The 24,489-nt window shown below is 39.3% G+C and overlaps 3 protein-coding genes and 1 long non-coding RNA gene across 11 annotated transcripts in view; 1 reads left to right on the top strand and 3 right to left on the bottom strand.

Moving 5' to 3' along the window:
- Positions 1–19: 19 nt before the first annotated feature.
- LOC124434920 (general transcription factor IIH subunit 3-like) lies at positions 20–10,835 on the bottom strand. Of its 6 annotated transcripts, XM_046984857.1 has the most exons (13): positions 10,759–10,835; positions 10,568–10,671; positions 9,133–9,251; positions 8,910–9,052; positions 8,671–8,733; positions 8,555–8,584; positions 8,448–8,476; positions 8,309–8,383; positions 8,166–8,219; positions 8,029–8,097; positions 510–645; positions 398–434; positions 20–282 (listed from the first exon to the last, which is right to left on the bottom strand). In XM_046984857.1, the coding sequence occupies exons 1-13, from the start codon at positions 10,766–10,768 to the stop codon at positions 225–227; spliced, it is 927 nt and encodes a 308-aa protein (XP_046840813.1). In that variant the 5' UTR covers positions 10,769–10,835; the 3' UTR covers positions 20–224. The 6 variants fall into 6 exon arrangements, with proteins under 6 accessions (XP_046840813.1, XP_046840811.1, XP_046840816.1 ...); XM_046984855.1 differs by having other exon boundaries at positions 8,448–8,584; XM_046984860.1 differs by lacking the exon at positions 510–645 and having other exon boundaries at positions 8,448–8,584.
- A 147-nt stretch (positions 10,836–10,982) lies between these two features.
- LOC124434909 (ATPase MORC2-like) lies at positions 10,983–22,402 on the top strand. Of its 3 annotated transcripts, XM_046984844.1 has the most exons (37): positions 10,983–11,126; positions 11,251–11,337; positions 11,776–11,829; positions 12,017–12,051; positions 14,658–14,726; positions 14,805–14,895; positions 14,992–15,036; positions 16,074–16,137; positions 16,427–16,501; positions 16,585–16,675; positions 16,755–16,813; positions 16,924–16,982; positions 17,094–17,172; positions 17,241–17,290; positions 17,375–17,454; positions 17,539–17,575; positions 17,661–17,703; positions 17,780–17,865; positions 17,955–18,047; positions 18,124–18,171; positions 18,238–18,325; positions 18,408–18,477; positions 18,563–18,688; positions 18,767–18,872; positions 19,009–19,189; positions 19,295–19,573; positions 19,862–19,966; positions 20,054–20,107; positions 20,198–20,288; positions 20,435–20,477; positions 20,567–20,665; positions 20,736–20,772; positions 20,845–21,017; positions 21,165–21,258; positions 21,432–21,470; positions 21,575–21,727; positions 21,835–22,402. In XM_046984844.1, the coding sequence occupies exons 2-37, from the start codon at positions 11,264–11,266 to the stop codon at positions 21,934–21,936; spliced, it is 3,072 nt and encodes a 1,023-aa protein (XP_046840800.1). In that variant the 5' UTR covers positions 10,983–11,126; positions 11,251–11,263; the 3' UTR covers positions 21,937–22,402. The 3 variants fall into 3 exon arrangements, with proteins under 3 accessions (XP_046840800.1, XP_046840799.1, XP_046840798.1); XM_046984843.1 differs by lacking the exon at positions 10,983–11,126 and having other exon boundaries at positions 11,133–11,337; positions 20,210–20,288; XM_046984842.1 differs by lacking the exon at positions 10,983–11,126 and having other exon boundaries at positions 11,133–11,337.
- LOC124434929 lies at positions 13,778–16,021 on the bottom strand. Its single transcript, XR_006944939.1, has 2 exons — positions 15,861–16,021; positions 13,778–13,982 (listed from the first exon to the last, which is right to left on the bottom strand). It is a non-coding gene; the product is annotated as an uncharacterized LOC124434929 (long non-coding RNA).
- LOC124435228 (probable E3 ubiquitin-protein ligase HECTD4) overlaps positions 22,270–24,489 on the bottom strand; it is a 27,029-nt gene continuing 24,809 nt past the window's right edge. Inside the window, 6 exon segments of the mRNA XM_046985170.1 lie at positions 22,270–22,633; positions 22,838–22,970; positions 23,040–23,123; positions 23,368–23,563; positions 23,755–23,882; positions 24,292–24,441. Coding sequence (XP_046841126.1) covers positions 22,491–22,633; positions 22,838–22,970; positions 23,040–23,123; positions 23,368–23,563; positions 23,755–23,882; positions 24,292–24,441 — 834 coding nt within the window. The 3' untranslated portion in view covers positions 22,270–22,490.

Here is a 24,489-nt window from a genome sequence, read left to right as displayed (position 1 = left end):
AAGAGAAGAACGATGAAAATTAAAACACAAAGATCTAGGTTTAATTTCTGTTTCACAATTTTTGTTGTTTGTCATTCATATCGTTTGAATCTCACAATCTATTAAATCTGGTGCTTCGTCGAAGAGTGCCTTCCTTATGATATAAAAACTCCAACGTGCTGAATTTGACGTTTGTATACATATGTATATGTCATGCTTTTTTAATCCATAGTCGAGGAATGCTCCTAATTTTTCCTTTTTTTGGGTCGGGCTAGTGTAGCCATTGGAAGTTTGAATCTTGTTCTAGAAACACAAACAGTTTGATATTTGAAAGTAACATGTACACTAAGTACAAGTTCAATCATGTATAATGCATCAAAAACACCATGAAAGAAACAAATCTATGGTAGAAACATACTGACAAGTACGACATCGTGGTATCAATTGACAGTAAACTAAAATAAAAGAAGACATATTAGATGAAACACGACAGCTTAAGATTTATAATGAAGATGTCATTTTCAACTAACTTGAAAGACAAACAGAGCACACGAAGCCAATGTCCACCAATGTTCTGTGACAAAAGCAAGCTGCTCTGTAGTCGATTTCTATGGCACGTGGCATGTTTAAGCTCTCCCTTGTACTGGGGTTGGGTAGGAAAATCCACTATAGAATTGAGTCAACGAGTAAGAACGACAACAGCAACAGGAGAGAGAAAGTCTGATTTCAAAATAATTATGATATGTAGAAGCCAATAACAATATAAAAATGAGATACTTCGGTATTTTTATACTGTTTTTGGCTTCTATACAACAAAACTATGTGCCGCATTGTTTTTACCTTACGTAATAATAATTAATAGATCGGATGAAAGAAGTTTGTATTTAGATCGGATGAAAGAAGTTCGCATTTAAGTAATCTACGTTTTGAAAGACAGTTGTTCCTTGAGATGCAACATTCTTAATCATTCATTATAAATACTTTCGTGTTTTCTCTATAGAAGACGTGCAGCAACAGAGAAATTTACCGAAATGCACCATGCAGTTACGAGTTTCTTTAACATTTCTAAGACTCGCTATTGCAACCACAACTTTATTTAAGTTATAACTACGGACATATACAGATTCAAAGGATTGAGGGTGTCGTGATAACCGCATTCGCTTCTATGTACATTTTATATGGCTTTGGGGTCTGTGGCTTATGAGTCAGTTATTATCATTGTCAGCGGTCTTCTGTCTTGGCAGCCGCCATGTTTGTTAATTAGGTTATGTTTATTGTTGATACTTGCACCTGGCAGGAACTGCACCTGCCTGGGCATCCAACTAAGCGGTCGTACAACTAAGGATAACAAAACAAGAAAGCGCTTAACCATTGGGGCATGGAACGTGAGAACGCTGTTGGACAGGGGAGACAGACCAGAGCGACGCACTGCTCTAATAGCAAGGTTGCTTGGACAATACCAGGTGGACATAGCCGCATTGAGTGAGACCAGACTTGCAGATGAAACTCAACTGGAAGAGGTCGGTGGTGGCTACACCTTCTACTGCATTGGGATACCGGAAAACGCACCCAAGACACTCAGGCGTGGGATTTGCCATACGCACTCAGCTCGCAAGGCGACTAGTCAGATTGCCACATGGCATCAGCGATCGCCTCATGACCCTGCGGCTGAAACTCCAGAAGGACTGCAACGCAACAATTGTCAGCGCCTACGCCCCTACAATGACAAACCCAGATGAAGTGAAGGAAGCCTTCTACGAAGAGCTCAACCAGCTACTCTCCAGTGTTGACCGCAGAGACAAACTCATCATCCTTGGAGACTTTAACGCACGAGTTGGAGTAGACTACACCATCTGGCCAAACATCCTGGGTCGCCATGGAACTGGCAAGTGCAACTCCAATTGCCTGATGCTACTATCTCTGTGCGCACAGCACGAGCTAACCATCACTAACACTCTCTTTCAAAAAGCTGACAAGCTGAAGAACACATGCATGCACCCTCGCTCCAAACAGTGGCACATGCTGGACTACGTAATCGTCCGCCAGAGGGACCGCAGAGACGTGCACATCACACGCTGCATGCGTGGTGCCGACTATTGGTCTGATCACCGCCTGCTACGGAGCAAGATGAACATCCAGCTCGCCAGAAAGAACAAATCAGCAAGAGAGAAGCCACCGAGGAAGTTGAATGTAGCTCGCAATCCACCCAACAAAGAAAAGCTGCAAGAGAAGCTAGAGGTAGCCCTGGGAAACATTTACATCACGGGCGAGGATATAGAGGAAGACTGGAGCACTTTCAAAGAAGCCGTCTACAACTCTGCAGCGAGTGTCCTCGGATACGTTGAGCGAAAACATCGAGACTGCTTTGACGAGAATGACGCTGAGATCAACAGGCTTATTGACAGGCTCCATAAGGCTCACAGCGACCTTATAGGAGACAAAGCTTGCGAGAAGAAGCAAGACTACCAGCAAGTGAGGCATCATGTGCAACACAAGCTGCGGGAAATGAAGAACGCCTGGTGGGAAAAGAAAACCGAAGAAATCCAAGTGGCAGCTGATGCTCACGACTCAAAAAAGCTCCACGATGGGCTTCGCGCGGTGTACAGTCCAAAATCGTCAGGCTCTACCCCCATCAGGTCTGCAGACCGAACGACACTGCTAACAGACAAAGCTGACATACTTTCACGCTGGGCTGAACACTTCAACAAACTGCTGAATAGAGAGTCACAGATGAACGAAGAAGCCATTGAGTCCCTCCCCCAGCTGCCAATCAAAGAGGAAATTGCCGACCCACCCACCAGAGACGAGGTTGCGAAAGCCCTCCAGCAGACAAGGTCTGGAAAGGCTCCTGGGGCTGATGGCATTCCAGCTGACGTTTACAAGAACGGAGGCCAGGCACTCCTGGACAAACTGACATCCCTGTTCCAGGAGGTTTAGAAAGTTGCCAAGGTCCCCCAGGACTTCAAAGATGCTGCCGTCGTGCACATCTAAGAGGAAATGCGATAAGACCTCATGTGACAACCATCGAGGCATATCCCTCATCTACATCGCAGGCAAGGTTTTGGCCCGAGTAGTCCTCAACAGGCTAATCACAAATGTTGCCGAGGCCATCGTCCCTGAATCTCAGTGTGGTTTTCGCTATTCGCCAGTTTCAGGAAAAGTGCCGCGAGCAAAACAAGGAACTCCACATGGTCTTAGTAGACATAACTAAGGCATTCGACACCGTTAATCGGGAAGGCCTTTGGAGGATCCTGGGAAAATTTGGGTGTCCAAAGAAGCTAGTCTCTCTGGTAGCCTCCTTTCACGATGGCATGCAGGCAAGAGTCCAGGAAAGTGGGGAGACATCAGACCCATTTCCTGTGAAGAACGGTGTGAAGCAAGGTTGTGTTCTTGCCCCCTCTCTCTTTTCCATCCTGCTCGCAGCGATGCTGCTCGACGCCTTCCGTGACTTCGACAAAGGGGTGTACATTCAGTTCCGTACTGATGGAAAGCTCTTCAATCTCAGAAGACTTAAGGCCAAGACCAAAGTCTACGAGGCACTCCTGCGTGAATTTCTCTTCGCAGATGACTGTGCACTAGCCGCCAACTCTCATGAAGACATCCAGTGCATAACAGACCGCTTCGAAACTGCATGTGATCGCTTTAGGCTGACCATCAGCCTGGGCAAGACTGAGACCCTGGTCCAGCTTCCACCATCCCAGACTCGTGACACCTCACCACCACCTCCTGTCATCATTAACTACACCAACATCAAGACTGTTGACAAGTTCTGCTACCTTGGCAGCACCATCAGCAACAATAGTTCCCTGGACGCAGAGGTAACGCTGCGTATTGCAAAGGCCAGTGCTGCTTTCGGCAGACTAAAGAGAAGACTCTGGCAGGAACACGGCATCAAGATCGTCACCAAAATTGCTGTTTACAGGGCTGTGGTCCTGAGTGTTCTGCTGTACTGCTGTGAAACCTGGACCACTTATCACAGGCACATACAACAGCTGGAACAGTTCCACCAGCGCTGCCTGAGAAAAATCCTCCGCATCAAGTGGCAGAACAAAGTGTCCAATCTTGAAGTCCTTGAAAGGTGTGGACTCCCCAGCATTGTGAGCTTGATCATCAAAGCTCGACTCCGATGGACAGGCCATGTCGTAAGGATGGATGACAGCAGAATCCCAAAGATGCTGCTGTATGGTCAACTACAAGACGGAAGCCGTGTCCAAGGAAGACCGCTGAAGAGATACAAAGACACCCTTAAAGCCAACATCAAGAGCTGCAACATAGACCCAAACACCTGGGAGGAGTTCACAACAATTTAATCAACAATAATTTCAAGAGGAAATGGATAAAGTCTTACGGCCAGAGCGGCTAGAAACCGACCCAAACAGTGGAACAGCGACAAAAGAATGGCTTCATTGGAAACGTACGTTTGAAAACTTCATGGCCGTTTTGCCAAAAGAAGGTTTGGATAAACTTGCAGTATTATCCAATTTCGTCTCCCCAAGCATCTTTCAACACATAGAAGATTGTGAAGATTATAAGACATCGATTGAAACACTTCAGAATCACTTTATCAAACCGAAAAACGAAGTTTTTGCTCGCCTTCTTTTAGCTACTAGGAAACAAGCTCCAACAGAAACACTAGACGAATATTTACAAGCCCTGAAGGCACTAAGCAAAGATTGTAACTTCAAGAACGTCACAGCTGTACAATACTGTGAAGAGAGCATTAGAAATGCATTTATTGCTGGATTACAGTCAAATGTTATACGCCAAAGACTTTTGGAAAACAAGACACTCGACTTAAAAACTATGTTCGATCAGGCTAGATCTCTTAAGTCAGCCATGAAGACTTCTGAGTCGTATTCAACTCCAAATACACTCATCAATGCTGCTGTTCCTGCTGAGTCTTCAAGGTCTGGAGAGGGCCAAGAGAATACTCTTGCTGCTGCAGTCGAAACAACTTCCAGCTGCTATTTCTGTGGCAACAATGGGCACCCACGATCTAAATGTCCTGCAAAGGAAGCTATATGTGCAAAGTGTCAGAAAAAAGGTCACTACGCCAAGGTTTGTCAAAGTAAAGCTACCTTAAAGGTATCAGCATCCATACACTCCCCTGTTTTAGCCACCACTTCATGTCCTGGGTCTCTATCAAAGTCAATGGCAAACGTCAGCTTAGGAAGATTGAAAGTAAAGGCATTGTTTGACAGTGGCAGCACTGAGAGTTTCATACACCCAAATCTAGTTGAAAGGGCTGGGCTGACTGTGCAACCAGCTAGTGGAACTGTTTCCATGGCTTCCACTACCTTGTCAGCTAATGTTACGGGTACTTGAATACCAGGACCAGAAATACACCAACCTTCGCTTTTCAATCCTTCCTGGACTCTGCGCCGATCTCATACTCGGCCTGGACTTCCAGTTACAGCATGAGAGCATTACATTTCAGTATGGGGTAGCCAACCGCCACTGTCTGTCTGTGGTTTTAGTACCCCCAACATGGACCCAGCTGAGCCATTTGCTAACCTAACTGAGAACTGTCGTCCAATTGCAAGCAAATCTCGTCGCTACAGTAAGGATGATTTAAAGTTCATTGATGGAGAGGTTGAAAGGCTGCTAAAAGAAGGGATCATAGAACCAAGCAACTCCACTTGGAGAGCGAAATTCGTTGTGACCAAGGATGATAATCACAAAAAGAGACTTGCTATCGACTACTCCCAAACTATTAATCGCTTTACTTAACTAGACGCCTTCCCGCTACCAAGGATAAATGACTTGGTAAATGACATTGCACAGTATCGAGTCTTCAGCACAATTGATCTACAAAGTGCGCACCATCAGGTTCCCCTCAAAGAGGAAGATAAGCAATACACAGCCTTCGAAGCACGCAACAATCTCTATCAGTTTACACGCCTCCCATTTGGTGTGACAAATGGGGTTGCCTGTTTTCAATGTGAGATGGTAAAGTTTGTTGAACAGAACAATCTCAATGCAGTTTTTCCATACTTGGATAACATCACTATCTGCGGTAAAGACCAAAAAAGAACATGATGCAAACCTTGAGCAATTTCTTGCTGCAGCAAAGAGGAAGAACATCTGTTACAACGACTCAAAGAGTGTCTTCTCAACTCGGAAACTTGCTATTCTTGGATATGTAATTGAAGAAGGCGTTATTCGTCCAGACCCAGAAAGGCTAAGCCCTCTGCGCAACCTACCTGTGACTCACGATTCTAAGTCACTCAACAGGTGCCTTGATCTGTTCTCTTACTACTCTCAGTGGATCCCAGAGTTCTCCAACCGCATTAAGCCACTAACAAGCTCAAAGTCATTCCCTCTGTCACCTGAACCTGTCAATACATTTGACAACTTGAAGAAAACTGTAGAAGGAGCCTTTGTTACTGCTTTTGATGAAACTATACCATTTGAAGTCGAAACTGACGCATCTGATGTAGCACTAGCAGCCACACTCAGCCAAGAGGGCAGGCCTGTCGCTTTCTTCTATCGCTCACTACAAGGAAGCGAACTGAAGAATGCTGCCATAGAAAAAGAAGCACAAGCTATCATTGAGTCATTGAGGCCTTCATTGGAGGCATTTCCTGACAGGGCGACACTTCATTCTGAGAACCGACGAAAAGTCTGTATCATACAAGAACGACAAAATCATGCGTTGGAGGCTTGAACTAGCATGTTACCAGCTTTGACATTGTATACCGCCCAGGAAAGGAGAATGTACTCCCTGATGCACTCTCCAGAGCGACCTGTGCTTCTGCACCTCAAGATTCCCTGTATAACCTCCACGAGGCACTCTGCCACCCTGGTGTTACCTGGCTTAACCACTTTATTCGTAGCAAGAACTTACCTTATTCATTGGATGAGGTAAAGCGTGTCACAAACCAATGTCAAATATGCGCTGAATCTAAGCCTCGATATCACAAGCCAGAGGAAGTCCCACTTATTAAAGCGACTCAACCCTTCGAAAGAATCAATATCGATTTCAAGGGTCCATTGCCAAGCAACAACGGAAACAAGTTTTTCCTGAACATAGTTGATGAATACTCCAGGTTCCCATTCGTGTTTCCATGCTCAGATATATCAACATCTACAGTGATAAAATGCTTAACTACTCTATTCTCCCTGTTTGGCATGCCAGCATTTGTTCATTCAGACCGTGGTGCATCGTTCATGAGCCATGAGCTGCAAGCATTCCTAAGAGGAAAAGGGATCGCCACAAGTCGAACAACAAGCTACAACCCTGCAGGAAATGGTCAGGTTGAAAAATATAACGGTATTGTATGGAAAGCTGTTGAAACGTCCTTGAAATCCAAGAATCTACATATTAAGTATTGGCAGATTATTCTACCTGACGCCCTCCATTCCATTCGCTCCTTACTCTGTACGGCTACAAATGAGACACCTCACGAGCGCTTCTTCAAGTTTCCTAGACGATCTTCTTCGGGTGCATCGATTCCTACTTGGACGACAGAACCAGGTGCTGTACTCCTCAAGCGTCATGTTTGCACAAATAAAACTGATCCGTTAGTCGACGAGGTGGAGCTACTCCAGGCAAACCCTCACTATGCCTTTGTACGTTATCCTGATGGTAGGCAGACAACTGTGTCAACGAAGCATCTTGCACCCAAACCTCCATCTACAACTGAAGTTCAAATTCAGCCTCACGATCATGCGCCAGAAACTACAGCTGCAAATTCTCCTGGGCAACAAGAAGTACCAACAGCTACCAATCAAGCTAGCATACCTACTACATCTGAACACACCCCTGTGCGGCGCTCTGAGCGAATCAGGCACCCAGTTGATAGACTTAATCTTTAAAGGACAGGGTGAATGTCGTGATAACCGCATTCGCTTCTATGTACATTTTATATGGTTTTGGGGTTGCTGTAGCTTATGAGTCAGTTATTATCATTGTCAGCGGTCTTCTGTCTTGGCAGCCGCCAAGTTTGTTAATTAGGTTATGTTTAAGGTTGATTAAAGCCTAACTTCAGGTCAATGCGTAGTTAATCCTTCACAACAGAGGGAAAAGGGGGAAAATGTACACGATACCAATAAATATTGTAGTAGCGACTCCATCTTTTCAACTTTTAAATACATGCCACCCGTAATGTCTGATGCCTTGAAAAAACAACAAGCTACATTAAAAAACTTGAAGTTCTGAATATTCATTTAGTCTTCACTCCTACTTGTTGAAGGAATCCGGAATCCGACTTTAGGAGACAAGAATCCATAACTATATTCTGTGGACACAATCAAAGGAAAAGATAAACACAATATCAAAGGATTTTGCAAAGTAAAGACATTCTGAACGTAAATACATAGAACGTACATTTTTTTGCGCTGCAAATATGCAATTCATTGTGGCCATGTACTGTGTGGACACGTCTTTCGTTCCTTTCAGGATCTAAAATAATAAAAGTTCCCCAAAAGTGGCAATCCTTTGAGTTTGATTCATTTAATTTCCTTACTAATAATCTTGATTTAACGCACTGTCCAACTAGAAAACAACAAAAATCAACAAAGAAGGCAAAAGAATTCAACGAAATGTAGGAAAAAGACAAAAAAAACATCTTACGAGGGCAATCACGCTCGGCTTGCTTTATATCTAACATATTGGTAAAGAAGTTTAAGATTTAAATCAACTGCATTAAGTTTATGTTCAACTTTGATCCATTAGAGTAATAAGGATACAACAAAGAGCCATTGAAAGCGCTCCTGACAAGAGCGAGGCAGTATTTTGATTAACATCGCTACCTATAATGCAGTGCACATTGGATGGACCATAAAACAACGTTTTTACTTAAATAAATGCAGCCACCAAACATTGAGTGTTTAAGAATGGTCAAAGGACATACAGCAATATATTCTAATTGATAACAGACAACTACAAATCATCTATTACTTATGGGAACACTGCACACATATCTTACCATCATTGTTGATTTCATTTTTCATTACTTCTCTAATTCTTTTAACAACTATATTGTTCATGGATGAAAAGTGTTCATACTTTCCATCTTTGTTCTTAATGCTATCATTGTCATTCTCTTCATTACTCGGATAGATAAATTGACTATGAAGAAGACAGTTAAAGTATCACTTGATTTACATAGCTATTTTTATTAATGATAAGAATTGTTATTGTTTTGTCACCTTTTGGTACAAGTGGCACCAAGTATTGCCAGTTCATTTGTGTGTTTCATCATGAGATGAGCATTACAGAATACCAGTACATTGTTCAAAAACGCGTTTAATGGTGGCACAACAGGCTCCTAAAATATTATCTTTATCAAAAAAATTTTTGGATGTTGGATTAATGTTTCTAGTATTGTCCACAAGGTAGACTCGTTACACAAATAAAACAACAAGGTGTGCTCTGATGCCTTGTGTAAAGTGTGACCTTATATTTGGTGGGATGAGCTTAAACAATCCCCCCTTAATCTGAATTCTACAAATATAAAATGCAGGGGGGGAGTCTTAGCTCATCACACCAAATTTTGTAAAAAAATTGTATGTACAATCACACAGTATGCTTGGTTGTAAAAAATAAGGTTAATATTTAATAGAGTTCAAAGAGCAAAAGTCCACAAAATTGGGCAAAAACTGTCGAAATACCAAATAAACAATATTCCATAATTCTAATGGTTAAATTAAAGTATTTGCATTGTTTTTCATTTTCCTGTGAATGCAAATTATCCTTTTGGTTTACAAGTTCATCTCATGCAGAGCATTGGCAGATTACTAATTACGGGGCCTGTGAGCTAAAACAAAGTTGTTGGACTTAAAGTCGAATATCCATTTCTCCCACAAAGTCTCTTTATAACATTTGCATTCCTGACACACCTTGGCATTTCCCAGCTTGTTTTTGTATAGTATCAACAATAAGGAGTAAATTTAAAGTTGTCACTGCGAAAACTCACTACTTCATGAGTTCTGAGTATCATGCATTTGAAAAGTAGATCATATGGTTTGTAACAGCATAAATGGTCTAAATTAAGAACATTTAACCAGTCCTGAATGGCAAAAACTAAACACTAATTATATCTAGATACAATGGCCCTTTCAAAAGCCTTGGCCTGTATGCTTCAGCCTATTTAGCCTACTGAGTAATCTGCAACTGATGCAGATCATGATAGTGGAAGACTTAGTCCAGACTCTTTTAATATCCTTCAATTACTTCTGTCAAAAACAGCAACTACTATCTACTGACTTAAAAACCACCTGCATTGTACCTTATACTAAACTTTTTGGTTCAGTTACAGTGGTATAGCTAGCCTCAATATTTTGTTGGGGATATTCATACATGCATGATGAAATCCACAGAAAACAATTGACTTCAAGAGAGCTTAAGATGGCAGAACATGCCACACATTCCCCTCCAATTATTAAGCTGGCTATGCCACTTTTCGTCTAGATTATACCTAATCAGCAATACTTTTGGCTATTGTTGTCCATTCTTCTGTTTACCTGCGAGATGGGACCTTAATACTTTACTTTGCACTCATTAACAAATATTATTTTTTGGCATTTTATCTATTATTTTCGATTAATATTTTCCCTCGTTGAAAAGAACCAATGTAAAACTTACATTTGGCAAGTTTGCAGGCTGATTTTCTTGTAAGATCCTGGCCTGAAGTCCCCACCATACAGGATTTATATCACACACCACAACAAGTAGATTTCTGTATATATCTGGTGACAATATGTGAAGTCTTATTATATGCTAAGCAACAAAAAAACATTAAAAAATTAATGTTGAAAAATGCGTTGAAGTCTCACCATCTGCCATGACATTTTCCTAACTGTTTTTACTTTGCTTTGGTCATGTGGTGCTTTGCTTCTTGTGTGTGCTACGCGATTGATACATTGAAAACAATTTGTATCAATCTTGCGTAACTGAGGACGTGCGTCATAGATGACTTGCATATTTATCGAGCGACCAATGAAACGGAATGGACACGTAGAACGTGTTTTGTTTTACCATTTATGGTAGGGCCGCGTGATACATGGCATGATAGGTCGAGAAGCGGCGAGAAGGTTAGTCAGCATTGCCGTTGTGCGTTAGGTAAACGTTGTGGTGGCGAGAAGTATAGAAGCTCGTTTAAAAGGAAATTTAAATTTATCTTCTTAAACATAACGAAAACAAGGTAGGTGCAACGGTGACAAGGTTCTCAGAGCATTGTGTGATGAGACTTTGGACGGTTTCCTTCGCACGTTGATCATTTAAATGTTATGGATGAGAATAGACATTGTATTCTTTCGGCTTGTCAGAGATAGAAGTGAAATGGCTCAACAGTCAAGTTCCTATTCAACTTTAAGTCGAGCACAGTTAACAGTCGAATATCTTCATACGAACAGGTAATTCAGTCTATACACGAAGACAAATAGCGAGTTCCTTCAGCATTTTGCAGGACGAAGCCATGTGTTCATCTTGTTGTCCAACAGACCTTGAATTGAGCATTTGTCATCTATCCTCCTTTTTTCCTTCTTTTCGTAGAGACGCGATTTTTAGCATAAATATGGTACAAAATTAGGTAGCATCAAAATAAAACTTCCTCGTGGATTTCATGTGATGTCTTTGACGTACAATTACAGCATTTCTCTAAACGAATATTGTTACATGCCTGTGTTTTTACTAAGTTCAGATTGATGATTCTTGTGAGGCCAATGCTCTGGTAGAAATTACATAACTTGACTCCAACCATATCGATTATCGATAATTACAAAATCATTTTAAATCGTCAGAAGTTATATTAATCCCTGAAGCTACTTGATCTAACTTATTTCCCTCTGTAGTACCACTCATGAATTCTTGTTTGGGGCGCTTGCAGAACTTGTTGACAACGCACGGTAATGTATTTGGATTATGTTCAAAAGAAGATCTAATAAATGGGTAATAAATGAGCCCCTTTCGATAAAAGACCGAATATCAGAGAACACGAAATTAAATTTTGTGCCATGGTGTATGGAAAAAAGAAAAATAACACGTAATCAATATTTTTATTTAAACATAAACATTCTTTGTTTACTTGTACAGGGACGCAGGCGCCACGAAAATGGACATATTTTCTGGTAAATATCATATTAGTCGTCAGTTTTATGTAATAAAACGCATGCTTTATAGAATAGAATCGTAAATACGCCATGTGTGGTGAAAATCTCCTGTGCGGTGAAAATCTGCTGTGTGAAGAAAATCTGCTTTGCTAAGCACATATTTACAACTATTTTTGATGTCAGTTGGGTGCCATTGCATTTCAAAGGACAGGAAATATTTCAAATTTATGCATTTAAAACGTCGAATGTATTATAACAAATATTTATTGAAACAGCCCAAGTGAAAAAGATTCACAACGAGAATTGTTCAAAAATTTGTCAGCTATCGCCTAAAACATTGACAACTGTGGTTTGGTATACCTTTAAATGGATTTTTAGCAACAACGTGAATCAATGAAACATGATCCGTGACGAGTCGGAGATCGTAAATTGTCCATTAAATGCAAACGAAGAGAAAGATATGTCGTTGTATTCCATGTGAAATATTACGATAAGGCAATTACAAACATCTGGAGGCATACCAAAAGTGACCCCAGATAGCCGTCATGCCATTATTTGGGTGAAAAATAAACAACTGAAGCAGCACGTTTTGGTTGGCGATGCTTCGAAACTAAAAGGAGTAATCGAATTTCTCAAAATCAAGGCATTTCTCTGTATTTGTTGAAGACACAAGGCTAGAGGATAAGATGCTGCTTAAATGGATGATAAAAACACGATGCAGGCAGAATGCAGTTCTGGGGAAGGACAAAAAATTCATTGAAGATTTCACGCGGAGAGAATCGTCGCCAAGGCGGCTTGGATTTTACTCTGGGAAAAGATAATATCTAAAAGATATTTAAAGATGAAGGATAGCTGAAGGCGTGGACGAGCAAATAAGAAGCCGAGGCTTCGTGCTCACGAGTGAAGGACGCTCTATGTTTATGGAGTTTGTTATGGCCTCTGTAAAGCAAAATTCTCAAGAATGATGGTATCGTGGTTAAAACATATTGCATTAACATGCATTTTTATCCCAATGTATCACTTGGTGGTGGTTGTGTCAGGAAATGACAATCAGACAGCAAATCAGGCGTCCTTTTAGATAAACCTTCACAGAAAAAGATTTGGCGTTGCAACTTATGTAATTGAAGGAGAAAGTTATTGGACTACCATCAATTCTCCATTAAATATAGTTGAATTCAATAAAAATCAAAAAGATGCCATGTGAAGCAGAAGTTCATAAAATGATAAACAAATGTTATAACGGAAAATGGTTTGGAGCCATTCAGTTTAAGGATGTGGATAGCCATTGATGTGCAATTGAATTATTTTGTTGATTGCAATAGAATAAGGAAAGAGTATTCAGTAATTTCGTAAAAATATAATGCAAGTTTATGCATTATAAACTGAAATCAAAAAGATGCCATATCAAGCAGAAGTTCAAAAAATGATAAACAAATGTTATAACGGAAAATGGTTTGGAGCCATTCAGTTTAAGGATGTGGATAGCCATCGATGCGCAATTGAATTATTTTGTTGATTGCAATAGAATAAGGAAAGAGTATTCAGTAATTTCTTAAAAATATAATGCAAGTTTATGCATTATACAAACTGAAATCAAAAAGATGCCATATCAAGCAGAAGTTCAAAAAATGATAAACAAATGTTATAACGGAAAATCGTTTGGAGCCATTCATTTAAGGATGTGGATAGCCATTGATGCGCAATTGAATTATTTTGTTGATTTCAACAGAATAAGGAAATGGTATTCAGTAAATTCGTGAAAAATATAATGGAAGTTTAAGCATTATACAAACTGAAAAGCCAAAGATGCCATGTAAAATAACAGTTCACAATAAAGCAAATTTTACATCGCGTGCAGTTGCGAATTTAGCTACTGCAACGGAAAGTCACAAATTCTTTTGCAGGCGACCATCGATTTTCAGTTGAACTATATCGTTGACGTCGATAACCTAAGAAGAAAGATGCCGGTTGGAAGATGAGTTAACAAAAGAACAAAACAAAATATAGCCAACATGCAAATGCGAATAGCCTTGGAAGGTATTGAATCAAATTGGCCATCAATTCCCAAGTAAATTACATTGTTGAACTCGATAAAATGAAAAACCAAAAGATGAAATGTGCCAAACAATTTCACATATTGATAAATGAAATCTTATCCAACACGCAACTGGAAATGGCTGGACGACATTCTTGTCTTGCAACCAAACTGTTGGTATTTATCAAACTATAGCGTTTGCCCACGCCCACCACAATAGTATCGACAAAATTTTGTTTTGTATAAAACCTCCAACATGGCTGATATCAAAAACATTAATTGCGTCAAGGGTAATGTTGAAGAGATTTTCACTTGGGTGAAATTATATTTCCTGTAATATAAAGAGGACAACCAAGACACAGAAATCTGAAAAGAATTCCATTTGCAACGTAGCTATATGCTAAGACCACCGTCGACATGAGAGCAATGCGTCAAAATTACATTATGAAATAGGATTCCTTGAGTCCCCCTTTTTTTACTATTTGCACATAATTTCTCAAACTAAATTGTTCTTTTGCAAAGAATTTTTTCACTATGGGAAGTGAGAAACGTGGAGAGTCCTCTAAAACGAAGCTTAAATCTTTTCCAGTGCCTAATAACGACGTTCTTGGAAAACATCTTCTGTGTTTCTGTGATGATGGAAGTGGCATGGATCCAAGTAGGTTACCTCATCCAAGTGCGATTAACAGGCCCATTTAGACGATAAGGTTCGTCAACTGATGCCTTATTTTTATAGCGGAAGTCGCCAACGTTATCCAGTTTGGAAGATCCACGAAACGAGTAATGGATTCTAAAATGATCGGGCAATATGGAAATGGTCTGAAATCGTAAGTAGTATCTCACGAGCCCGCGTCGGGTTTTTTAATTTACCAGCAAGTAACCTGCTTCAAACAAGCTAAAAAAGCCATCTTATGTTTCTACAGAGGCTCGATGCGTATTGGAAAAGACATGATCCTTTTTACCAAAAAGTAAGTGGCAAAATATTCATAAAAATTGGTCGGTTCCATCGAGATAGAAATACCTGGGTGCTTAACACGCATCATCAAAAACGTCCAAAAAAAGTTGGCCATGGGACACTGACCATGGAAGGCAAACTATAAAAAATTTTGCGATATCTGAAGGAAATTTATTTTTCTTAGTAATTTCAAGTCTATACAATATTTATCTTTTTTCTTCTCTGAACAGGTAAGTCCAGAATGGCGAATCTGTTTGTCAGTTTCTAATACCATATGATGTTAAGTGTAGCTTTAAATTTTATCATGTGTTACTAATGATTGATTTTATCAAACAATAAAAGTTTGACCTATTTCTTATAATTCGTCGAGAAATGTATATTGTTGTTAAAAGCTTGTACTGCAAAGCCTACTTCGCTAACTACCTCTTACAAGCAGTATTGTTTTAAATTTGTATCTAAAACACCCTAAAATGTTGTTGATAAATACTTTGTCAACTTAATGTGCAGTCGATTCATGACGTTCATTTCTTAACGTTCACTTCATAACCTTCACTTCATGACGTTCACTTCATGACGTTCACTTCATGACGTTCACTTCATAACGTTCACTTCATGACGTTCACTTCATAACGTTCACTTCATGACGTTCACGACGTTCACTTCATAACGTTTGTTATATTTTCATTATAAAATGGATAGAGAGTTCACGAGTTCAACTAAATTAAAATACTTTGATAAACAACGAAATAATTATTAATGAAATTGTTGGTGGTAACACAACATAGTAAGCATGGTCAGTGGCTGCTACCGTGAAGGAAATAACCTCCTTTTACCCACCTTTTCTTCTGATACTTTCTCGAGCGATTTTCATTACGATCCAACACTTCAGGTATTTCTATCTCAATGCTCATTATTAAACTGATAAATATAGGCAAGTATGAACAAAATGCTTGTGTACACAGCAATAATCCTATAGGATATGAGCTATTGGCTCAGGTTTCAATGTACTTGGTTGATGTTTATTTGATGAACCACAAGTGTCTTCTACAGGCATGGTACGATGAGTTGTCTGTTTCTGTCACGCACCTTTCACGAACGAGAAGGAATTAGTGAAGTAAGTTATCTGCATAAAAAGACAAACGTTGATCTTTAAATTTGGAGAAGTATTGACATCCTTCAGCATTCTTACAAGGTCTTTAGCAACATGGTTGCAATTCTTCATAACAAGTTGCTTCAAAGTATGGCAAACGAAACAACAAAAGATCTTAGGCCGGAAACGCAAGTTTAAAACCCCACCCTAATGTTTCAGGAAAACTGCATTTGCAGTAGAAGCCTTCAAAACAAATTTTCTTTTCATCGTTCAACTCCAAGGAATGAATTTGATGCTTAATACTTGTCATTAGGTCGTCGTACCAATTCCTTCGTGGGATGTTGCAACCAAAAAACCGCTTGGAAGAACAAAACGAGAACTTGAAAAAGTATGTCGACAAAATATGAAAAATGGGCACGGAATTTACTTGGAACAAATGTCATAAATTTTCATATTTTCTTGCGCTTTCAGCATGAAATTGAGCTGAGTATAATACTGAAGTACTCACCTTTCAAGACAGAGAAAGATTTGCTCGATTATTTTGACAAAATTAAAACAAAAGGTTCGATATGATTTCATGTTATACTGTGGGTTTACATTGAGCGTCACTAGTCAACACACTTTTATGTAAATGTAAATAGGGACTATGATAATGGTGTATAATTTGAAATTGTTGGATTCTGGCGAGACAGAATTGGAGGTATTTAAAAGACGAGCGGCTGAAGCTTCTCAGTAATTGTCTTTGCTCCTTTGTTCCACGAGTTGGAAGAGGAAAATACAGCTAAACGAGTCGTGTTTTGTCTTTCCAAGGTCTGTGATGATGATTTTGTGATGCGCGAGTTACACGAAGAGCATTATGATGATAAAAGGTAATAACAAATAAGAATCAGAAGAATAAAACGAACGCGTTGGAAACCTATTATAAAAAAAGTAATACAGTTGTAGCTGTTGTAAAGTCCCTTGATTGATCTTTCCAATAGTGTGATGCCAGAACGTAAATCGTTCCGGGCCTATAGCTCAATTCTGTATCTCGATCCAAGAATGAAAATCTACATTCAGGTAAGTAGATAAATTTGAAAAGGAAACTTTGAAAACAGAAAATTGAATGCAAGATGTGGTGGTTTTAGAACAAGAAAGTACTCACGAAAAGACTTGGTGACAATTTATTCAAACCAAGGTAGTCGTCTGCACATGGATATTATCATAAAAGCGAGAGCTGTACTTCAGTGGATTCTTCATAAATTATTTCGTATCTTCGTAGGAGTTACTTGTTTTCATCGAAACGATTCAAAACACGTTCTGAACGAGAAGCCAATAAGGCGATGGTAGCTGCTAAGTCTGGTAAAAGTTTATTTTCAGCTAATGTTTTTCGTAAAGAAACGGCTGTTCAAAGTTTATCGTGCTAATGCCTGTCTGTGTGTTTAGCTGCGGACAAAGCCAGAGAACTGGAGACGATCGCTAAGTAATTTATTTACTATTTGAATTTTCATCACGCGTTTGTTGTGAATTTCTTCTGATGCTGAGCGACTGCGTACATCATTTTGCAGGGAACTTCAGGCTGAAGAACAAACACTCTCCAAGGAGTCTCGAGTAAGAAAAGAACAAACTCACTTTCTTGATTTTCTTCATGATTACTATGATGTATTGACCATGAGTATAACTACAGGCACGACTGAGGCAAGCCCAGGACAACGCTTTGAAAGCAAGAACCGAAGCGGATATAAAGAATCATATTGCCATGACCAAAAAAAAGTACGGACATTAGGCGCTTTAGACAAAACAGTGTGTCATTCACGAGGCTTTCATCTTTTTTTATTAACACTGCATGTCCTCACACTTAGATCTTTGAACGAACCTAAAACGCTGACTTTCACCTTCGGTTTCAACATCAATCGCAGACATTCCTACGGCATGTTTGTTTATAACTGCAACAGGTTGGTTGTGCCCTTCCTCTCAGTAAGATATCGTACACGATACTTTCCTCTGCATAATATGTGCTTTCTTTCTCAGATTGATTAAAATGTACGAGAAATCAGGCTTCCAATCCGATGGCAAGAGGTGCGATTTGATCAAATGTAATGTCTTTAACAGCGTGGTTTGAAACTAAAATCTCTTATATTCTAGAACATATGCTGGCATCGTCGGCTTCGTTGACGTTCCATATTTAGTGTTAGAACCTACTCACAATAAACAAGACTTCGCTGATGCTAAGGTATTCAACGACTTCCTTTTTAAGTCACCTTCATCTCACAGCAAGACACATATTCAAGGAATTCGTATCGTTACTATTTCAGGAGTATAAACATTTGCTCCGTTCTATGGCCGACCACTTGGCACAATATTGGAAAGATAGCGGATTTACAGGTAGCTACACACGTTCTAATCTTGGCGAAAGTGAAAGAACATGGTGTTTTACCTATTGTGTGTTCTTGTCGCCTTTGACTATTAGAAAGGAGTCTTGATGGATTCTGGAAGCAATTTGGTTACATATCAAACGATGTTGAAGAAGAACCGTCGGATGAGCCTAAATACGCAAGAAAACGAGCCATGCAGCTGCCTTGTACCGTACAATGTGGTAACTGTAGTTACTGTTATTTTTGTATTGGTCAATATCGTTTCATTTATTCATCACCACACGTTTGTTTTATCTCAGTCAAATGTCTCAAGTGGCGAACTCTGCCGTTTTCTGCGAAGAACATCGGACGAACATTCGATGATGAATGGACGTGTGCTTTAAATAGTGATCCTGAACGTAACAAGTAATTTCTAAAGTTCTTATACTGCGTTTCTTGAAGTAAACATTTTCTATCAGATCACCCGTGTATACATCCAGTTTATGTTTAAATTTGAATAACTCTGCGCATATCTCTCTGCTAATAACTGCATTTCGTCCAGATGTACTGCACCTGAGCTTAAATCTATCATCCCCGTGGGTAGTCTTAAAAAACAAGTGAAGACAGCCGAGGAAAAACAGCGTGAACTTATGGACGATATAAAGAAAAAGACAGAGAAACTCAATCAGCTTGATGTGAGAAACACAGCTACACCAGATGCGCCAACGAAGCGTGTACTTCAGGTTGGTTAACGAACTAATCTCGCCTAGAAACGGTAGCCTTTATTATGCCGTAAGGAGGAGTAGCAGGCTGTTCACTTTTTAAGGAAATTTGAATTGTTTCTCCAGGTGCCTCCCAGAAGTACGACTACACCTTCACCCATTCCCACGTCCAATAGAGGGACATCACAAACAGTCACTGCCCCCTCAAAGACAAATAGTAACGCACAGAAAGAACGAACACCTACGACAACCAAAAGGTCTACCCCCTATATGGCCCCTAAACCTTCTTCAACTATGAAGCAAACCAAGGCTGTAAAACCTGTCTCCGTGGCAGTGGGCAGGCTTAGAGCCTCTCCTCCCTATAAGGATGCCAAAACTACGTCCGATAAACCTACAGCTAAACTCGTGAGTGTTTAAAGTTGAATTCTAATGGAGCAGAATTCTGGCTGTTTTGGGGATTTTTCAATCGTATGCTTCCTTTATGATAGAGAATAAAATTTGCATCTTCATTAGAGCAGCACAGTAATTTAGCATGTAGCTATTGTTGCCTGGTTGCAAAACTCGCGTTTTCAAAGATCTCATTTCCTTATTTTTGTGAAGAAAAAAAAACAAGCACAAAATTTCCTGCAAGAAACACATTACAACTCATGTTTCACATGTCATGATGTTGTATATTTTTACCTTGTTTCTCAGACTCCAATAGCACGACAACCGAATGTTGAAAACAACAAAACATCAAACAATTTATCATCCGTCTTGGGATCCAATAAACGTGAACATCCTACGGCAGAGAGAGAGGTTGGTGACAACAAGGCAGTACCGTGTGGAGAAACTGTGTGGTGAAATATTTCTTGACAAACTCACACCATTTTTTTAAATTTTTAGATTTGCGAGGTGCAGCCGAAGCGAATGAGAAAAGAAATCTCTCCACCACCAAAGGTAATTATGAAAATGAATCGTTTATTCCGGTTTTGAATAATTTCGGTTCCGTCAAACATGTTTCAACTATGCGCACATTTTTTTGTTGGGTTGAACGAAAAGTCCAAAGAAGTTGATCCAGATGAAAACAGTGACACGGCCACAAGCGACGGTACCACTGCGTCATCGAATCTCTCGAAATGTGAGTTTAATTATTGCCAGTTCAGTGCTCGTAATATCGTTTGAATGTATAATGTATGTATGAATAATTTATTTCAACATTTCAACACGCTAACCATTGTCAACATGTGTCATGTATATCCACATATATCATCTTCTATCCTATAGATAAGAAAGGTGCTGCTGTTGAAGTTTTCATCTCACCAAAATGGTAAAATTATGGCGTGTTTATTTTTTTGTTGGGTTAGGATTGGATTTTTTGTGCGCGTATATAATTCACCTTGTTTTTGATGTCTCAAGGTACAAGGGAAAGGTTGTGGCTGTCAAATATCGTAAAGAAACCAGTGCGAAAGTTAAGGTGAAATTTGACAGTTATCAGAAAGATAAATACGACAAATGGTAAGAAATCATCCTCAAAATTCCTCTCCATGATTTATCATTGAACTAGTATTTCCAAATATTACGACAGGTACGATGAAAGCGACGCTGACATCAAACTTTTCTCTGTAAGTGACAATTCTCGTTTCATTTTTATTACTAATCTTTATAACATACCAATGTCCACTTTTCTCGTCCAGGAGGAGTACGCGACATCTGAGGACAGCGGCAAACTGAAGCCTACAACATTAACAAATCCAAAAGGGCCGCTTCCAGCTACCTTGAGTGCCCAACGCGAGGCAACCATAACGTCATCAGCAAACGAAAATGCGTCGTTAAAAGAGACGATTATCGTTCTAGATAAAATGTTAAGGTGAGTTCATATCAGTGAATGATGTTGTTTACATGAACCTGTGTCGTATGTAACGTTGCTTCCGTGTTCGTGGCAACATAGCTACATCACCACACCAATTGCTATGTGAAATGTAAAATTTCGTTCGTTGTTTTTTTTTTGTTTTAGATCATGTGTATCTTATATCCTTGTGCCCGAGTTTCCGACAACTGGACGTCAACTTGATGCCATGTCGTTAGAGTCATTACAGAACTTTCCTTTAGTGAGTATAAACACAAACACACACACAGAATCAAGAATTTTGTTTGAAGTTAACGTATTTCATTGTTAGTGTATAAAAATTGCACGCTGTAAATCCTTGAATTCTTGAATTTAGACGTAACAAACGAATGTAGAAGTAGTAGCAGTACATGATACTTACGTTCACTTTTATAGGATAAACTGTTTGATGTTCACAGCGACAGCATGAAGGCGGTGAGAAGTTGACAAAATATCTTTGTTTAGTTGGACTTACCGGTGTTTGTTTTTGAAATCTTTACATTCAGGTCTGTAATAATTTAGCAAACACGTCTCTTTAGATGATGGATGAAAGAAGCAATAAATTAATGGCGGAGAAAATAGCTGAGAAAGAAAAAGAGATAGTCGAGATCACAAAACGCGAAACCGAATGTAGGACAAAGCTGTCCGGTCTAAGACGAACGGCGGCGAAACTGATACGAGCGTTGAACGAGGTGTGTGAGGTTATACTGTTATATAGCTTTACTGTAAACTGATTGAACAATGTGAAGATTACAACACTCCATTACAACCTGACTGTACTTACTTCTCTATTCTGTAGAATCCTGAGGATAGTAGCATTGCACCCGAAGAGGACTCAGATCAAGTAGATATCTTGTTAGAAGCCATTGCTGAACAAGCTTTGACAAGTGACGCTATATGATTATGTTGAACTTTCACGGTTGCTTATTTGGTTTAGTTAGCTATTATACGTTTTATTCATACATTGACTTTTTATATCTGAATGCATGGTCATTCATTGGATGAAAACGTTAATAATGTCCACATACGAACACTAACCTTTGTGTTAGTTTAGTTTTGATCAATGGAGTTGAATTTGTTGGGTTTAGCATCACAACTAAGTGAAACTTTGTTGTGTTGAGTGAATTTAATTATTTGTATTTTTTTCATGCTGAAATGGGTATTGTCAGCGGCCCTTTAGTTATGAAGACGATCGTTTTTTTATCCAAATGAATTTGTTATGTTGGCATGAAAATACTGTAAAAGTTATTTTAATTTGTAAATAGACACAAATATTATTTTTATATTAGAAAATAAGAGTTTTCAATCATCTCAAAAACGTGTAAATATACAAATTTAAAATATACATGTTGTGTCTTTCTGTACAATTTCTCTTTTAAGATATTTATTCGCTCATGTAGTTTAAAATGTTTTAAAAATAATAAATAATCAAATTTTGTCAACAAACCATCCCAATCATCTGAAATCTGTCAATGGATCTTCGCGGCAATTAATGGCATACATCAGTTTCTCTCTCATAACATTTTCACTTGTGTAACGCGGCAACTTCACCATAAACATGCATGTCTCGACGCGGATGTATCTCGCATCAGGTGGACCTTGAAAGACGTTATACAAACACGTAGGAATCAAACTAATTTGAATAGAATACCCTTCAATTTGCGCATGTGCACTGTGTATTCTACATATAGTTATACGTAAAACCATGGTAGTGTGGTCAATGCTCTCTATAATTCTAGGCGTCCATTAACCTTCCAAACTCTTCCAGAAATACAGCAAGCATAACGTTCGTTTTTTCCTACCTCTGCCATCCGGCGGTCCAATCTTCATCGGATAAGGTGGTACATGTACATCACTCACGCCGTCCTGACAAGAACAACGACCTGGTAAACGTTCTTGATTGCAAGCAAACTTGATGAATTTTCCTTGTTGTTCCTGAAAAAAGACAAGTTTGTTTGCCACTACAACATATGAAAGGCTTGAATATATAGAAATAACACTTGCCTTTGAGAAACTTTCCAGCGTATTCCAGAAATACTCAATGTGCCTGTCGGATGATCGAACACCTGCGACGTATGTCGTATGCATCTTAAAGAAAACGTAAATTATTATTTTCACGGATTGTCCGTAATCAAGAGTTGTATTTTCAACAGATGCAATAATCAAAGTTTTGCCATGTCAATGAAGTATTTAACCATGGACATAACACACATTTCAAAAAGAAAGTGATACTCCCACTAAAATACTTCAGGTAAATGTCACGGGCGTAAATGACGATAAGGTGGGTGAAACAAAGTAAACACTTATTTTTTTACCTAAAAAAAGTTCATACCTTAAGAAAATCAACATCAACATTAGGTATACCGCATACACGCATTTCCAAATCCCTGGGATTGAGTATCGTAAGAACATGAAGAGGCACTACGCTAGCAAGACCCGATTTGATTGCCAACACACGATTCTCGCACACCAGCTCTTGCAAGCGATATTCTCGCACCATTTTAACATATTCCAAACGGTTTTCCCAGCTGGACGAAGAAGAGAACAATGAAAGTGAAAATTCACTGAGACACAAGATGTCAGTTTTTGGTTTTTAAAACGTCATGCTTCATAACATTGACTGAGGTTTTCGAGTCAATCAAACAGGCTGCGTGTTTCATCAAGATTACACATTGCGAAAAATTAAGTTGTGTATAGCCGTGCTATACATTGATTTTACCTTACAACAATCTCATTTCCTTGAGGACAAAGGTCTACCTCCTCGCCATTAAGGGAGGTGAAGGTGAAACGTGTCTCGGAAATATCGGCCTCTAAACATAACCTTTCAAATTCTTCTTTACAAGAAATCTACGACGAGAAAAAAGAACAGTACAATAAAGAAGCGTTAGTACAGTAGAATTTAAAGTAAAGAGACAACTAGGATCCAAGGATAGTGCAAAGTTTCAAAAGAGCACAGCCTTTTGACTCGTAATATGAATCAACCATAAAATGTTTCATGCATTCATTTCATTTCTTCATTAACTTCATTTCTTCCATCGATTTGCATCGCTCAAAATTTATAAAACGTAAAACATCCATTTTGGAACAACCCTCATAAAGTTTACACAATATGTCATCCCCAAAATTTGAATGCTCGTACCCAAAATACTGCACTTTTCATGCAAACACTGCACTTTCCATGCAAACACTGCACTTTCCATGCAAACACTGCCCTTTCCATGCAAACACTGCACTAAAAACATAAAAGTTCCGTTACCTTAGATAAGCGCCTTGTGTAGTTGTACGTCAACACATCGGCCTCCCAAAGGTCGTTCTCGTCCAATGGCACGCCAAGAAGACTTTTCCAAAACGATGAAAGAATATCAAGTGCTAGAGGAATGTCTGATCTTAAAGCGATACCGAGAAGCTGGAAAACAACAATTCAAATCAACACACAAAAAAAAGCAAAAGACAC

Source organism: Xenia sp. Carnegie-2017, unplaced genomic scaffold (assembly GCF_021976095.1).
Source record: "Xenia sp. Carnegie-2017 unplaced genomic scaffold, XeniaSp_v1 HiC_scaffold_14, whole genome shotgun sequence".
Taxonomy (NCBI): domain Eukaryota; kingdom Metazoa; phylum Cnidaria; class Anthozoa; order Malacalcyonacea; family Xeniidae; genus Xenia; species Xenia sp. Carnegie-2017.
Note: the sequence above shows the minus strand (reverse complement) of the source record. Positions and strands in the feature narration are given on the sequence as shown.